At 40.7% G+C, this 18486-nt stretch overlaps 1 protein-coding gene across 1 annotated transcript in view; it reads right to left on the reverse strand.

Annotated features, from left to right (window-relative positions):
• Positions 1-654: 654 nt before the first annotated feature.
• clmna (calmin a) overlaps positions 655-18486 on the reverse strand; it is a 73384-nt gene continuing 55552 nt past the window's right edge. Inside the window, exons 9-14 of the mRNA XM_078234502.1 lie at positions 16217-17521; positions 14980-15131; positions 14522-14624; positions 8291-8440; positions 4992-5056; positions 655-3881 (exon numbers count right to left, since the gene is read on the reverse strand). Coding sequence (XP_078090628.1) covers positions 3677-3881; positions 4992-5056; positions 8291-8440; positions 14522-14624; positions 14980-15131; positions 16217-17521 — 1980 coding nt within the window. The 3' untranslated portion in view covers positions 655-3676. The remainder of the gene's footprint in view (positions 3882-4991; positions 5057-8290; positions 8441-14521; positions 14625-14979; positions 15132-16216; positions 17522-18486) is intronic.

Raw genomic sequence — 18486 nt, forward strand, 5'->3', positions numbered from 1 at the left:
CCACCCACTGGATGGGTGCAACACCAACAACACTCAAGAACCTCAACACCATCCAGGACAAAGCAGCCCACTTGATTAGCACCCTATTCATCCCCTTTAACATTCACCCCTTCCGCACCAGAATATAGTGGCAGCAGTGTGTACCATCCATAAGATACTTTGTAGCAACTTACCAGGACTCTTTCGAAGGCACCTTTCAAACCAGCGATCTCTACCACCTAGAACAATAAGGGCAGCAGACTTGGAAACATAAATCATCGTTCCTTCACTGTCGTAGAGTCAAAATCCTGGACCTCCTGCACTGTGGGTGTATCACATGGACTTTAGTAATTCAAGGTGGTAGCTCACCACGACCTGGTAAGGGCAATATAGTGATGGGCATTAAGTGCTGGCCTTACCAATGGTGTTCACATTCCAAGTATGAATAAGAAAAGGGTTCCATCTCAGTGTTGGAGCAAGGTTTCAATATATTCACATCAAGATATTACCTTAAATTGATTAATAATTAATACTGATTTGATTCCCTAGTTTACTCCATTCTCTAACTTTAGCCTCGTGAGTCAATACTGTGCTGAATCCTATGAAAATGTTTCCCATTAGGAGATTTCCTCAGGTTAATCGGTAGATAGGAATATAGACGACAAGAAAAATATCAACTGGAAATTTCAAGGTCTGACTTTATTAAATTGTTTGAAATAAATTTTATTCACACAAACTTTTTTTTTTTAAACAGAAGTTCCCAAACTTTGACAGAAAATATACACCATTTTGTAGAAATATTAACATTCCGTGAAAAGACTTTCATGTCTAAATCGTACAATCCTAACTGCTATCATTGCTTTGTGCTCCTAAGCAAGTGTCCTCGAGTGATATGCAGGGTCCAAAGGCCAACAGCACCCAAACTTTATCTACCATAGGAACACAACGCAGGTTCTCTCTGCAGGTGTGTTTCTGGAGTAGAATACCACCACTCTCCTAGCAAAGGGCAACATGGGTACCTCAGTACTGATGGGTAACCAGCAGTCTTGACTTCATTACTTAAACATTGAAACATTTCCAAAACAGCACAGTTTTTTGCTTTTTCCATTACATCTTACTGTATTTTAAGTCTCATGGAGCTAGCGATATTGGACCTGCCAATATTCCTATGAAGTAGCTTAAGAATTTTACTGTGTCTATATAAATCTCAAATATCTGCAATGCAGCAAACAAGGGGTCTGTGGTGCTCAATTACAGTCCAAGACAAACAATCCCTTTTTTCTCAATTTTCTGCCCCACCATCCTCATTTGAAGGTGATGATTTCCTTACTGGTACAGTACCACAGGTGTCAATATTCGCATATGATCCCAGATGGTGACTTTAGATCAACTATTTGATCACAGAGGCATCTAAGGAAAGTCAGTCCATGGGAAATTTTCAAGTTAGCAAAATCATTGTTGACTGGAGTACAGCGGCTTCAAAATGGGGTTGGCAGACTTACTGGCCATTTGTGCCAATGATCAGCTGCCATTGTTTATACAGTGACCTACCAGCAGAGACCGATGCACCTGTTTGCTTCAGGTATTTGGTCCTTTTTAATATGCAAATCATAATCCTGTGGTATACATGGCTCCAATTACTATTTTGCCAGAACAGGTTGGAGTCTGTGCTACACTCTCTGGTCAGTTCTATTTATGGGGAGGCTCCAAAGGTTAACGTTTTATAGTTATATTTGTGAAGCCAGGAGCAGGAGTGTAAGCCTAGGCATAGAGCTTCAGCATGATACAAGGACATCAGGGTCCAACCACATCCTGCCCTCACCTAATTGTCATATACATATTACAGCAGCAAGAGATCACTGGATAAAGAGTAGGGGCAAGAACCCAGACAGATTTATCTCCTTCATTAATCAGGCTACCAAAGTCCTACTGTGATCTTGACTGAAGCTAACTATCTTAATACAGACTGCAGAGCACACCTGAACATTCCTTGTGTTTGTCTCATTCTTACATCAAACTCAGCATTTGCCTACTAAACCTCAGGGGTGCTCTCCACCCCAGTCTAACAAAGAGAACCTATGGATGGAGGAAGCACTCAAAATTGTAACTTCTGTATAAATTGCTCTTTCTTTTTCATGTACAGAATACCACAAAATGGTGTAGAAGACATTCTAATTCGATCGTAAGGCAAGACCCCAACAGTCTAAGTAGACAACAATTAGTTCAACTTACAAAGAACAAAACAAACACATACATATACCCCTGCACGTACAGACTATCAACAATCTATGAAGTACAACCTCTATACACAAGTTGCAGAATTAGTAAAGGCCCAGCCTCTACTTTCTATGGCAGCTTAAAGCATAATTTTAAGTGCAGTTTCATCATCTGGATGAAAGAGAAAAGAAAATATAGAGAGAAAAAGCAATACCAAAATGTGCCAAGTCTGTGTTGATTTCTGGTCTTTGGCTTACGAGAGTCTCTGCTCCAACATTACTTAGTACCCATCAGGATCACAGGACCTACAGTAGACAAATAATCACTACTTCTCTAACTATCTTTATGCAGGAAATGGGAGTAAATTCTGTATTCAAATAAAATATTGTGAATGTATCAGACATGGATCATGTTGTGCAAGCATCTGTCACTGCAGGTTAGTAGGAGGCTGATTAGTAGCCATGACACCTTCTTCAATGATGGGGCTGATACGGCAGTGATAACCTGGCCCACTTCCTATTGAACATTTATAAAGTATAGTCAGTGAGGAATGGAAGCAGATTGTGAACTGACCTGCCAAATTAGACCAGGCAACGGGGAGCCAACTCAGAGTGAGAAACTACAACCATTAAGACTTGTTAAATCAGCCTGAGTGTGTGTTTACCTATATCATCTTATTGCACAAAATATAGAGTGATTGAGCAATCTTGCACGCCCAGCGGGGACAGCCATATTCAGCAGGAGTGCAGAGTGGAGATAGGATTACAGCACAGACATTGATTCTCCAGTTCCTCTCCACTGTAAGTGCAGGATCACAAGATTCTCACCTTTAATTGCCATCTCATTAGTCTTTGTGTTTCAATCGCAATCTTTATTTCATTATGGAGTAAATGTTTTTTTAAATCTTTTTACTTTCACTTGCTTTGTATTCAATTTTGACATTAACATAATAGATTGCACTGAAGCCAATTGATGAAGAAGCATAACCCAACCAGAAAAGTAAAATATTAGAAGCTTCATTTTTATGTATATATAGATATATGTAAAAAGATATTTAAAAAATCCTTGCTGTCATATCACTCACAGGAAGCTTCTATTGATGTTGACTCGAAATGGATATCCTACTGTGCACACATAGAAGGTCTGTGACATGCAATGCCATTTCTCTGAATATTTGCACATGCCCAAATGAGTTTAATGAATCTGTAACCAATCCTCATCGGGTCACCTCTTTTAAATCAAATAATCCAGGTCAATGGAACAAAAAATATTTTTCGGGTTTATACCCAGTTCATACAATTATGGAAATTGGCCATTATTGTTTATTTGTTACAGACAAATAAACTTTGGGATTTTACCGTTTAAACTGGGGTGTCAGGAAAATTCCAGAATCATATTTAACTTAAAGATAAAACTCATCAATATAAAACTAGTCAGCAAAACATCAAGCAGAAGAGTAATTTTGACCCATTTGGTAACATCAACTGGAAATGTACTGGCCCAGAGATTCCAAGTCGAGATGCAGAAGGATTATCAACCAGTATACCACCATCCAGAGAAGAATAACCAGGTACAGTAGTTGCGGATGACCAGAGGATCTTGAAGGTTCTTTATCACGAATAACAACGGCAGCTGGGTGCCACATTGCTTCCAATACACTTGCATTGTCACGTTGTGGAATTAATCTGTACAAAAAACACCAATGCAAAAATGAATGCCAACAGAAAATTAGTAAGTGCTGAGGTTCCTATCACATCTCATCTGTAGAACTAAATCAGTGCTGTGACCAGAACTTGCACAAAAAAAGCTCAGGTTTTACTGCTCATCGACTATTTATTTCCTGCACTTGTTCCATCACTGTCAGTAGACGATTTTTCTCAGATTAAGAACTCACAGGAAGCTTCCAGTCTCTTATCACCGCACGTTGAGTGGTGAGCTGCAAACGGCCATGTTGTCGTATTATGCATCCCTCAGACCCTGGGCGCTATCTTATTGTAGGAAGTCCCACAACACCAGGTTAAAGTCCAACAGGTTTATTTGGTAGCACAAGCTTTCGGAGTGTCGCTCCTTCTTCAGGTGTGTGACACTCTGAAAGCTTGTGATACAAAATAAACCTGTTGGGCTTTAACCTGGTGTTGTGAGACTTCTTACTGTGCTTACCCAGTCCAACGCCGGCATCTCCACATCATGGTTATCTTACCAGCATGCTGTGCTGGTCGATTGGTGCGATAAGATTGCATGCAAGGCTGAAAATAGAGTTTGCACTGGGCACCAAGGCTTTTTAAGAGGAGGGCTGTACTTATTTAACCTGCAACAACCAGTGAATTCTCAAATAGGAGTTATTCTCCAACTATCCTTTGCCAAGTAGCCCAATTTAATTGAAAACACTTCCAAATCTGGTTTTGCAACATTCTTTAAAAAAAATTTGCACATTTGCCAGCGAACCCATCAGTGCTCATACAGATCAGAAACATTTCAATTTGTTTGTTTCCAAGACATCAGCATCCACTTAGCATGGTCATCATATCGGGGGCTAGCTTGGGTGCCTAGTTCGGGTGCCTAGTTCAAGCACCAGCATATCTACACATATTTTGGTAAAACACATTCTCAAAATTGCAGTCAATCTCATCTGAAGTGATATAACAACTCTATGTACAGAGCAGCAGATTAAATCACTTATTTATTTTGAATAGTCTCCAATCAATTTGGCACAATGGCTTGTTGGAGCGATAACAACAGATTCTGGTCTGTACCAGGCCAGGAGTTAACACCTGTAACACTGTCAGTATTCTTACCTTGTTCGGAGTGGTGTTTCATCTGTAACTTTTGCTTCATTCAGCAACAGCAGATTCTCAGATGCCTATGGTTTGAACAGTTAAGAAAACATGTCAGCAGTAAATAATTAAATTATTTCCCTGCTCACGTAGGACACACATTTCAAAATCATGGCTCATTGTTACAATACAGACCCCTAATATTTTCAACTAACATTTAACTACAGGTGACTAGGTTGAGAGGCTAAATGGACACTGCCCTAAAGTGCTATGGCCATTTTAGTGGAATCAAGCCTTAAATTTCATAAATATTTGACTGTCCTGGCTGTGATTTGACATTTGATCACGGAAGTTCAATAATGGTGTTGAACTCCTTTTCAGAAGTGGGTCTGGGGAACTCCACCTGGTTCTGCTCATTTAAGCATTAGTCAGGAAATTTATATTCCCTGCATGTGATATGGTTTCCTCTAAATCGATGTCTTTGGTGTGGCCCATTGAAATCGTCTCATTCCCACTCCTGCCTCGCGTCCCACTCTTTTTATTCATCAAAAAAGGTATTTTCAAAAAAAATGCTATCTCACAATGACAGATTATAAAGATAACACTCAACATTATCAACAACAAACATGTATTTAAATACAATGGTACAAACAACAAAGCACCATAATGGACAGCTGGTATGCATTGCAGGGCCGCAGACAACTCACAACAACAATAAACCAGCGAGTTATCATGTGAACAGTATCGACAGTTAACATTGTCTTTTAACCAGTAACAAACAACTGCCCGCTTGCACTAAGAAAAGGTTCGTTGTAGGTTATCTTTGACTTTCCAGGACATTGCCCCCACCTCGCATCCCACAGCTGGCAATAGAACCATTCCAGGGAAGTATTTGTAAATGATGTCATTAAGATAATGAGCAGGGAGGAGACTAAAAGGAACAGCAAGAAGTGATGCCTTGGAAAGAGTTTCAAATAAGTTTTAAGGTAAGCTTACAAGCTTCCTTTATTAAAAGAGGGAAGACATTTAAATTAAATAGGAGTTAATCTTGACACTCCACTCCCTCACAGCATTTGGGGTAGAATCTGTCCCTTGCAGAGGGTAAGAAATCCCAACAGAATGATTTATTGGGCAAGCAAAAAGTATCCAGATCACAGAGTAAGGCCTACTCCAAAATACTCCATTTGATAACTTATTGCATTGATTAGTAACAGCTTCTATAAATATATATAATGTCTTTAATATAGTAAAACCTCTTCAGGTACTCCACAGGAACATTATAGAGCAAAATATGATGCCAAGCCACATAAAGCAATGGCCAAAAGCTTGGTCAAAGAGTTAACTTATAGGAGCATCTTAAAGGAGAAAAGAGCGTAAAGTCAAGCTTAAAGTTAATTTCAACAGCAGATAAACTGAGGCAGGAATGGAATAAGGTGATGTTACAGAGGTGGATGTGTGGTCAGAAGCTCACCTCAGGATCATAGAATCGTTAGAGAGAGAGAGAGAGACAGACCATTTGGCCTATCGTATCTATGCTAGCTCTCTGCAAAAGTAATTCAGCCAATCCCACACCTGTCTTTTCGCCATAGCCCTGCAAATCTCTCTTCAGACAACTATATCTGCCTCCACCGCACTCACACTGTCAATCAGTGCATTCCAGATCTAACTACTCACTGCGTTTAAAAAAATGTTTTCCTCATTGTGTCTCTGGTTCTTTTGCCAATTATTTTAAACTTGACGTTTTCTGGTTCGCAAACCTTTCACTAATGGGAACAGATTTTCCCCATCTACTCCCAGACCACTCATGATTTTGAACACCACTATCAAATCTCCTCTCAGCTTGCTCTTCTCAAAGGAGAACAGTCCAAGCTTTGTGACTCGAACCACATAATTGGATTGTCTCATCTGCAGAACATTTCTGCACCCTCTGTCTAATTTTGGCCCCGTCATTATCTTCCTTGGTGTAGATATTTGCAAAGTACCCTAGTCATGTCCTCTGTCTCGACGTACAAATCCTTTTTTTGGTCCTTAATTAATCATGTTCCTCCTTTTATCACCATTGTACTATTTGTATGTCCAAAAGTGAAATTTGGGATTCCCTTTAATGTTGACTGTCAGATCCTTCTCATACTCTCCGTTTGCTGCTCTTATCTCTTTTCTCACTTCCCCTCTGGAACTTTCTATATTCAGCCTGGTTCTCAATAATAGCCACCCGACACCCATTATACGCATCCTTTTCCTGTTTCATATTACTCTATCTCTTACATCATCATGGACCTCTGGTTTTGTTTGACCTAACCTTCCCCGTCATGGAATATACCTTGACCTTACCAAACTATTGCCTCTTTACAGGCAGCTCATTGTTCCATTACAGTTTTGCTTGCCATATCTTTGATTCCAGTTTACATTGACCTGATTCATTCTCACCCCATTGAAATTGGCCCTCCCCCAGTTAATGACAAATATGACACCAAAATTACAAACAGGCTGATTCTGTCTCAAGACAGTTGACAATAGAGTCAGTAGACAGAGAATGCTGTTTGTAGTGGGAACAGAAAACAATAGCTTCAGCTTTCCAAATATTTAAATGGAGGGCATTTCTGCTCTTGTACTGAACTCAGATAAGCAGCCTGGCATTTTAGCAACAGTGGAGGAGTCGAGAAGGGTGGTTGTAAGGTGGAGCTGGGTGTCCTCAGCATACACTTGAAAACTGATTCCTTTTTGGATGATATCATCAAGGAACAGCATATAGATGAGAAATAGGAAAGACCGAGGATTTGGGAGATCCCTTTGGGGGACTCCACAGCAATGTTCACTGTTTTATGGCAGATTTGGTTATAGCTGAATGCAAGACTTCAAAAACATCCACTGCATCATAACTTCATTGCAATGAACATAAGATTCTGAGTCTATGTTGAGAGGATGTTTCCCCTCATGGGGAATCTAGAACTCAGGACATGGTTTCTAAACAAGGGGTCTCCCATTTAAGATGTAGATGAGGAGAAATTTCTCCCAGAGGGCCGTCGAACTTTGGAATTCAGTATCAGAGACTGCAGGTTGGTCATTAAATATATTCCAAGCTGAGTTAGACATATTTTTGATCTACAAGAGAGTCAATGGTTATGGGAAGAAGGCAGGAAAAAGGAGTTAAAGCCAGAATCAGATCAGCCATGATCTTGTCAAATGACAGAGTGAGCTTGAGGGGCCAAAGTACCTGCTCCTGCTTTTTCTTATATTCTTATTCTAATAAAATACAAGGCCCTTTAAGAGTGACTAACTTAAGATACTGGGAAATGTGTATTCAGCACATACTATCTTACCTTTTGCCGAGGCTCATCTTGTCCAGTCAATGATGGTATATTGGGGTCAGGACAGTGCTCATGCTGAATTAGTTCCTTTGGTTGCACCAACAATTCCACATTATCTTGGTTAGTTGTATGTTGTTCTGAATCACTGGAATATCGTCCATCCTGAGGAAGAAGCAGCCACATGCTACTGCTAATTTTGTTCAAAATTTCGAAAACTTACTACATATTCTCAGCTGGTTTGGTCTTTGGTTGATCTTTTTGGATAGCCTTGTAGCGGCAGCAGCTTGGTTAACCTTGACAAAACTTAATGGCAAAGCAAGGGACAGGGTTAGAATTGGGCACTCTATATTTCAGGAGTTCACTCTTCCCAGTCCCTAATAGGACCTGGTGGAAGGTTGTCAATAATATGGCAACCAGAGACAAAAGATGGGACTTGCAATCCCAAAGAAATTGAACAATATTTTTACAAACACAGAAATGAAATGCAGTTCCCTTATAAAGAAACAACATTGCATTGTATAGCATCCTTCTTGACCCAGGACATCGCAGAGCGCTTTACAGCTAATGAAGTAGTTTTGGAATGAAGTCACCATTGTAATGTAGGAATCTCAGCAAACAAGTTCCCACACACACAAATGTGATCATCTACAGAAATATAGTCTATTAGGGGAGGGCTATTGTTAAAAGAATTAATGAAGTAGAATTAATACATGCAAGAATTAGCACCATTGAAATGATACAGCACAGAAAGAGGCCATTCAGCCATTGTGCCTGTGCCAAAAATATAAACTCACTCATTTTAATTCCACTTTCCAGCACCTAGTCCATAACCTTGCATGTTACCACACTTCAGATGCAGACCCAAGTCCTTTTAAATGAATTGACTTTCAATTAACCACCAATTTAGGCAGTGACTCCCACTACCCTCTGGGTGAAAACGTTTTCCTCATGTCCCCTCTAATCCTTCGACCAATCATCTTAAATCTATGCCCGCAGTAATTGACCTCTTCACTAGGGGAAATAAGTCTTTCCTGTCTCCCTGTAATGACTCAGAAATCTTGACTGGAAAGGAACATAGTTTATTACAGCAAAGTAAAACCACTACCATGGTGTACACATACCAGTCCCTGTCTGAGACCACAGTTCAGCAGGCCCAGTCCTGGGCCTGCCTTATAAAAGGCTCAGGCAATGAGTTCCAGCTGGGTAAGCCATTACCTGTTACTAGGGGAATTCACTCAGTGAACCCCACAGGAAGATCAGTGATTCCCCATGGACCTTGTGGGCGTCATCACACTACCCTATCTAGGCTCCTCATAATTTTGTGTACCTCAACTAGGGTCACCCCTTAATGTCCTCTGCTCCAAGGAAAACAACCCCTAGTTTATCCAATCTCTCTTTGCTGCAATTTTCAAGCCCTGGTAACATTCTTGTAAATTGTTGCAGGCTCTCCAGAGCAATTATGTCCTTCCTGTAACGTGAACAAAACTATACACAAAATTCCAGCTGTGGCCTAACCAACATTTTACAGTTCCATTATTGCATTGCTGCTTTTGTATTCAGAGCCTCACCCAATAAAGAAAAGCATTCCATGTGCTTTCTTGACCACCTGAGCACTTCCAAGGATCTGTGAACATTCACTCCAAGGTCTCTCACTTCCTCAATACATCCCTGTTTATTGAGTATTTTCTTGCTTTGTTTACCCTCCCCAAATGCATTCATTACTCTCACTTTTCCGGGTGGAATTCCATTTGCCACTTCACTGCCCACTCAACCAAACCATTGATATCATTCTGGAGTCGACAGCTATCCTCTTCACCATCAACTACATGGCCCATTTATGTGTCATCTGCAAATTTCCCCAATTATGCCATCCACATTTAAGTCTAAATCATTAATATATATTAATATATACAACAAACAGTTAGGGCTCCAACACTGAGCCTCGGATCACCATTGGAAACTGTTTTCAATTCACAAAAACATCCATTGACCATTTCCCTTTTGTTCCCTGTCAATGAGCCACTTTTGGATCCAACCTGCCACCTTTCTCTGTATCCCATGAAACCTCACTTTTCTGACCAGTCTGTCATGTGGCACCTTGTCAAGTGCCTTACTGAAATCAATGTAAACAATATCCACTGCACTACCTTCATCAATACTCCTTGTTATTAACTTAATGTAAGACAAAATCTTCCCCTAACAAAACCATGCTGACTATCCCTGATCAATCCATGCGTTTCTAAGTTACACTTACCCTGTCTCTTGGAATTGTTTCCAATAATTTGTCCACTATCAAAGTTTTCATCTCTTTCTGATAGCGTGTGTATCATTAAAAATAGCATTTTTTGTTCCTCCTATAGTCTACAAAACCACATTGAAGACTAAAATTTCAGGTTTACCGGTCTATCCTTTGCACCCTTTTTAAATAATGGTACGTAATAATTAAATAATAATCGTCAGAGCCTCCACTATTTCCTCCCTGGATTCCTTCAACAGCCTGGGATACAATCTATCTGGTCCCAGCGATTTATCCACCTTCAAGGATGCCACCCCTTCAGTACTTCCTCTCCCACTACGTTTATCCATCTAATATTTCACACTCCTCCTCTAATTAGAATGTCTGCATCGTCGCTCTCCTCAGTGAAGACAGAGTATTCATTGAGAACCCTGTCCACAACTTTTGAACCAACTCACAAGTTCCATGTACATCTCCCTTGGGCCCTACTTTTTCCTTAGCTATTATCTTGCTCTTAATGTGTTGGTAAATTATTTGAGGACAACAGTTAAGAAAAACAGCAATTTAAAAAAACATGGGCGGTCCAAAGATGATGAAAAACAAAGTATGAACAGCAATAACTAAGATGTAAAACAATAAAGTCAAAGGCCCAGGTGAGATAGCCCCCAAACAAATTAAAAGTTTTGAAGTCTTTGGAATAGACAAACTGACTCTCACCTTTTGTGAAGTTTATGTAATGAGAGAAATCTCAGAAGATTTAAGTAAATCAATATTTAATGCACTCCTTAGAGCCTAGAGCAAATGAATTTGAACTCCATCTCACTATCAGTCTGACGCATCACATTCATAAGATCCTTCTCAGAATACTGGTGAATAGTCCGGGAGTAAGACAAAACCTGAAATTTTAGCTCTCCGATGTGGTTTTGTAAACTATAGAGGAACAAGAAATTTTTAATGGTTTCAGAAAGAACCAGGGGAGATGAAAAAAGGTGTATTTTATTGACTATAGCAAGGCATTTGATAAGGTGAATCTTGAAGAACTAATGAGCACGCTAGAGTCTCTTGACTTTGATGGCAAGGATCTTCGAATTATAAGAAGCCGAAAGTTGGGCATGTAATAAAAAATTATGTGTGGAATTTTCCATTCTGGAGTCTTAAGTGCAGCGGTGGGGTGGGAAAGTCTGCATGATTCCCACCAAGCAGCAGGGTGGATTTTCATACCAAAGTTCCTAGTTTTCAGCTCATTATTTATGCATCTGCAAGGAGTTAATCAAATTCATGACGAGGCAGGCAGGGATGAGTCTTTTGTTAGCTCTCAGGCCGAAGGTCCTGGTATCATTTTTTAATGGCACCCGCACAATTACTCACTGCAGGCCAAGTGTAAAGGGGAGTAAAGCGATGGCCCAAAATAGAAACAAACCCTCTGAACCATAGTTCAGCGAGGCCTCCCTGGGGATTCTCTTCCAGGCCATACAGGAAAAACAGGTGGTCCTCTTTCCAATTAATGGGAACAAAAAGCTCACAAACCTGACCAAGCCGGCCTGGGAAGAGGTCACCAGGGAGGTCAGAGCCTGTGGGCCACAAAAATGGACCATCCTGCAATGCAGGAAAAGTATGAACGACCTGATCTGCTTTGTCAAGGTAAATGAACCTTCTCCTCACTCCAAACTCACTCTCCTAAGGGTATCAGATAGTCTAGGAGTTTTAGAGTCCATAGGGTTGTCACACATTACCAGCAGATGGGATGTCTGCCAGTCACTTTAAGACCACCATCTCATGTAAGGTTCTGCACAAACAGTGTCTTATTCAGTTATTGGGGAGGATTCAGCACACATGGTAAACATGCGTGTTTCTGAACTGCTCTTTTATCCACAGTACACTCAGTCAATCCATTTGTCTTTATGCAGGACAAACGTTCCCACAACAAAAGGGAGAGATTGATGACTGGGGATGAGGTTGGTGGGGGAGGGGGGAAATGGTCCTGGAGTTGAGGGAACTCTCCCCACACAAGGAACAGGCAGCAGAGCTCGTTGGAGAGGATAGGGATCCTTTCTAAGTGGAGGGCAAGATTGGCCTTCCCCTACAAGCTAGTAAGGATCCATTCGGTATAGATCAGCCACATGTGGACAATGACTGTGGGTGACCTATCAATCAATCACTAATTACATATTTTCTCTATTGTAGACATCAGCAAGAAAAGGCAGAGGGAGAGTTCGAGCAAGCACCTCAGCTCCAGCCCTCAGACTGCCTCGGGTGAGGATGCTGAGGAATCATCCAATGCAGACCCATCACTGTATTCACCTGCACCCACCGCCATTGCAGATACAAATACTTCAGTGGGTCCTACTTCTAGAGTAGGTTCAGATTCATAATCTGGTACTCTCCTCACGGATGTGTGTCCATTGTTTCTTCAGAAGGAACTTCTGGGCGGCACGGTAGCACAGTGGTTAGCACTGCTGCTTCACAGCTCCAGGGACCTGGGTTCGATTCCTGGCTTGGGTCACTGTCTGTGTGGAGTTTGCACATTCTCCCCGTGTCTGCGTGGGTTTCCTCCGGGTGCTCCGGTTTCCTCCCACAGTCCAAAGATGTGCGGGTTAGGTTGATTGGCCATGCTAAAATTGCCCCTTAGTGTCCTGAGATGCGTAGGTTAGAGGGATTAGTGGGTAAAATATGTAGGGGTATGGCGGTAGGGTCTGGGTGGGATTGTGGTCGGTGTAGACCTGATGGGCCGAATGGCCTCTTTCTGTGCTGTATGGTTTCTATGATTCTTCTATGAACTTTTCAAAATGCAGCTAACGAAAATACAACAAAACTTACTCCAACTTATAAATCAAAGAAAGAGTTTAAAAAAGAAACATAATTACTCCAAACTTGGAGCCTCACCCTGGGCCACTCCAAGCTACGCACAATTCTACATAGTTCCTTATTTATAGTGAATCAGCTGACTATTACATCACTCTGTAATTGGTTCCATGGTTTACTGGGTCAGCTGACCCTTACATCTTGTTCACATTGGTCACGTTACATCCAATACAAAGTTGTCACTGGTTACATTCTAACAACCACAGCTGATGGACACAGTGAAACCAAAGTTTCTGACATGTTAATTGGATCTATGCTGGTTGGTAAAGATAAAACTAAGACACAGCTGCCTTTTTCACTGGAGAGTGTTTATTGACTTAGTTCACAGTCAACACTCCTCCAACCCCCAGTGTCCCAGCTATTCTCATTTTACTTTTTTACTCCATTGTTAAAGTTACAAAACCAATGCTCAGAATGGAGCCGGGCAAATCCAAATCCATTCCTTGCTCACTCCAAAAACCAAATTCAAATTCCAATTGAACCTAATTCAAGATCCCCACAAGGGAGACAAACAAGATCCAAGCTGACAAGATGAGGTATTGCAGCCCATCTTGGGCTTGATCTGACCCTTGATTTTAGCCAAAAGACGAAGACGCAATGTACAAATATCCATCACCTGTTTAACAATGTAATTGCCATTTAACCATAACAATGTAATAACATGACATTGACAGGACACCCAGAGGGCTGCTGGAGACCAAGTCTCTGCCAAGTCCTTGTCTGATGATGAGCCTCTGCAATCGGCCCTGAGAGAAATGTTGGAGATGCAAAGACAGGATCGTCAAAGGTTGTCACCAGACTTGAATGGAGGATGGAGGAGTCCATCCACATGCTGTCTGATGTCATGGCTTTGGCATGCGAGCATGTCGAAGTCTTCATAGGAATGGTGGGGTGGGGGGGTATTTAATTGTATTAAAGTGTATTCAAATTTATTGAAATGAGGATCCCAGTGAGTGAGCACGAGATCCCACCCACAGTCTGTTTTCACCGGATTATAATTTAACAAAATCTGTTTTGGCGTCCTCCCCTCAGAACTGCGATATAGAAAGTCCACTTCTCCTGTTTAAATGGGATCTGTCTGACCAGAGAGACTGCCAGCCAATACTGCCTAGTACTTATCCTCACTCCATATCAGCTTCACTCACCATTGCTTTCAGCAGCGACTCTTGGTTGCGATCTTTATGATTGTTGAGAACATCATAACGGGTTTTATCTTGTAGGTTTTCAGCATTTACTAAAATGGTTGAGCTGGAAAAACACAAAGCAGGTATCAGTCAAGTCATCAGTTTAGAAAGAATTTGTGTTACTTAATGAAGAAAAATACGATTTATGGCTTGTAATTGTTTTTTTAAAAAAAGAGATATTGCTATGATACTTTGGTCACATAGCCTAATTGCTCCTTTTTGGTTTGGTGTCAATTTATGTTCTATTATGTTCCCATGAAGCGCCTTGCGATATTTTGCTGTGTTAAAGGCGATATATTAAATATTAATATTAACTTGTTGCTCTAATTGCTGGGTGTACATTGGAAGCAAAAATCAATAAACAAGTAGGCTACAGAATAAGAGGGGAGGGTCAAAGAGAGACAGACAGATGTATCCACCTTGAAATTGCAGTGCTTTGCAGGACTGTGTGCTGCTTCTCTATAGTATCAGTTGACAGCTCTGAACCATTACCATAACTTTCCACATCTTCTCCACTCTCATTTGGATCCATTTTACTTGGCAGCAAATCCCAAAGCTGGTCTCCTAACACCTAGGAAAGACAGGAAATCAGCCTAGTTAAGATAATACAACATGATACAATTCAAGACTTTGAAAAAAAGTGTTTCATTGATTTTTATTTAAACTGGTTTCCTATTTCCAAAGCAAAATTTGCTTTTAGTCTTCTGACTGTACCCTTTACTATGCGGCTTCTATTTTGCAAAGATATTTCAACTCAAAATTTAACACCAGTCCCTATTCTAATCATGCTGAAGACAGCCTCAATTTCTTAATTAAGCTAAAATGGGGCAAGGTAGTGCATTTTTAAAACAGCTCATTCCAGTTCTCCATCTGTTTAAAAATAGGCTACAGCATCCTATGCCAGAATCTCCAAATAGCTGAAATAAACATGACTGGTCTTTGCTGGGATCCAATATTTAATTCAAGTAACCATTTCCTGTGTAATGGCCTAGACAGTGTATCTGTCCATTACTCTGCAGATTTAACCCAAGGATACAGGGCAGATTAGATCTTTGATGTTTTAGAGGAATGAATACCACTGTCAGTGTATCTTGTGCGTCTTTTAGTTTCTGGTTCTACAGTAGTTGCCCAGAGAAGCTGGCACTTTTTGCTGTGAAAATGTACCACTGAGTTCAGTATGCTTGATTCTATGCTGCCTTTACTGCATTGGCCTAACAATCTGCTCAGTTTTATGAAGTACCAGGAAAACAATATTGATACAACGGAGTGGCTTGCTAGACCATCTCAGAAGATAGTTGAGTCAACCACGTTGGCATGAGACTGGAGTCAAAAATAGACCACACTAGGTAAAGATGGCAAATTTACGAGTTATAAAAAAATTTAAGTTGCAATTTCAGGGACACATTTATTTTCAGATTTAAAACAAAATAGAATTTAAATTCATAGACTGCCATTATAGGATTTCAACCAAAGTACTCTGGAATATCAGGTCAGTCATAAATAGCAACCAATAGTTTAGAAAAATTAAAAATTGAATTGTAAGCAAACTTAACCTTACACAAGGAATCTGCATATGAGAATAGGAAAGCTTTAGATTGCATTATTCTGGATCTCTCAATTCAGGGCATCACATAAATATAGTGAAGGTTTTGTTACCTCTGAACCTGCACTGTTTTTCTCTTGATTCTTTCCATGTTCTATCTTGAGTATCTGACGTTCTCCATACTTCTGCACTGAAAATCTGTCTTCTGATTGTTCATTAACAACTTCTGAGATAGGCTGTTCAGGCAGTTTATCAAGAGACACTAGAATGAGTTCATTGGGAGCACTCACCATTGCTACTGGCATAAATTGGGACTGCGCAGTTTGTTGGAAAGAAGAAAACGGTTGAGAAATCTCACCAGCTTCGAGATGATCCAAGGTACAAATCTGATCAGAGTCAGGAGTGCACAAAGTTTTTTCAGAGAATGTTGGGCTAAGTTCTTGCAGTGAAAGTGAATTACTGAGCTCAGAATAAGACTGGTAAGCTTCATCAGCAAGTGGCGACAAGTCTTTTTGATGTTGAAATTCTGGAACAAGTTCCTTTTGAGGATTACCAGTGATTGAGAAAGCTTCAAGCACCTTAGATACAGGTACCTCATAATGGGGATAGTAAACAAGGTTAAGCGGAATTACAGATACCTTTTCATCATCCAAAAGAGCATTATCTATGACTGAAGGCAATAGCTCCTTTTGTTCAGGGAATGGCTTTTCATCAGTCTGTGTACATGATTCTGAAACATTCCGACTCCAAGCAGGTACACTGACTCTAGATTGTGTGCCTACATGATCCAAAGAAAGATACTGATCTAGTACATTGGGATTTTCATAAAATACATTACATAAACTTGTGTTTTCCTTTTCTGAGGATGTTTCCAAGGAGGAGTCGCAAAGATCTTTTGAAAAAGACAGAGGTATTTCAACTTTGGACTCAACTTTCATCACATCACTTGTTGCAACCGGTGAATGGTGATCATAAGGGACTGGAGAGGAAGGCTCCTTCTCCAACACAAATGTTTTCTCACCAGTTGAAGACTTTCTCTTCAATGGGCGTAGCAAAACATAAATCTCTTCTACAGTGTCAGTAGCATCAGCATCAGAGGCAGGTTTCAAGGATCCATTGTGCAAATCAGAAGATGTTGACTGACCATCTTGATGCAAGGATGTATTTGAGCTATTGATGCTGGAAACATTGATAAAGGGAGTGCTCATCATTTCTCTTTCAACAGAATTCCCATCTTGGATAACAAGAGAATGGTCATCTTCTTTATGTAAGGAAGGTGAGCCATTGTCTAAAGCATGATGTACATCTCCAACGTGCATCTCATTGGAATCCCATACACCAAGATCTGTGGACATGACTACAGACTTGGTACGAGAGTCTTCAAATGGAGATTCATAGGCATCTTCTGCAGCATTGTTCTGTTGGCAAATAATAATGATTAGATTTGGAGTTTGTACATTCTCCCCCATGTCTGTGTGGGTTTCCTCCCACAATCAAAAGATGTGCAGGTTGGGTGGATTGGCCAAGCTAAATTGCCCCTTAATGTCCCAAGTTATTTAGGTTAGGGGGATTAGTGGGGTAAATGCGTGGGGATAGGGCGGAGGGGGTGGTGGGCCTCGATAAGATGCTCTGTTGGAGGTCAGTGCAGATTTGATGGGCCGAATGGCCTCCTTCTGCACTGTAAGGATTCTATGAATAACAATGATTGAATATTATTCTAGATTAGAGTAGGGTTCATGTACACAATTCATGACATGGCATGCCCCAATTTCCACATTTGTGAGGTATCACTTTATAGAAACCAGATGTTTTTTTCACTGGCAGGTGAACGTACGAATGTAAGAAAGAAGAGCAGGAGTAGGCCACATGGTCCATCAAGCCTGCTCCACCATTCAACTATGATTGATCTTCTATCTGAATGTCATTTTCCCACACTATCCCCATATCCCTTGATGTCTTTAATTAGAAATCTTTTGACCTGTCTTGAAAGTACAAATGGCTGCACTTCCACATCCCTACAGTAGAGAATTCCAAAGATTCCTGCCCTTTGAATCAAAATAAAATCCTCTAGATTAATATTCAGTGACCGTTCCCTACCCTTCCCCATTGAAAAGTGTATGTATGAGCATTGAATGAGGGTAGATCAGGATCAGCTATGATTTCCACAAGTAGCCTGCTAACAATCACTGGCCAGCTCATGTGAAAGTAAGCACTTGGTGAGTACATAGGAGGGTGTGGGAGAGGGGTGGGAGTTGGTGTTGACAGCTCCTGAAGAGCCATGCTTCACCAAGGAATCAGCAGTTTTAGGACAAGGGGAAAGAAAATTGGAAAAGAAGTTCAGAAATTGCAACATTGCTGTGAATCAAAGCAAAGTGAAGTGGTT

This window comes from Mustelus asterias, chromosome 18, assembly GCF_964213995.1.
Source record: "Mustelus asterias chromosome 18, sMusAst1.hap1.1, whole genome shotgun sequence".
Classification (NCBI taxonomy): domain Eukaryota; kingdom Metazoa; phylum Chordata; class Chondrichthyes; order Carcharhiniformes; family Triakidae; genus Mustelus; species Mustelus asterias.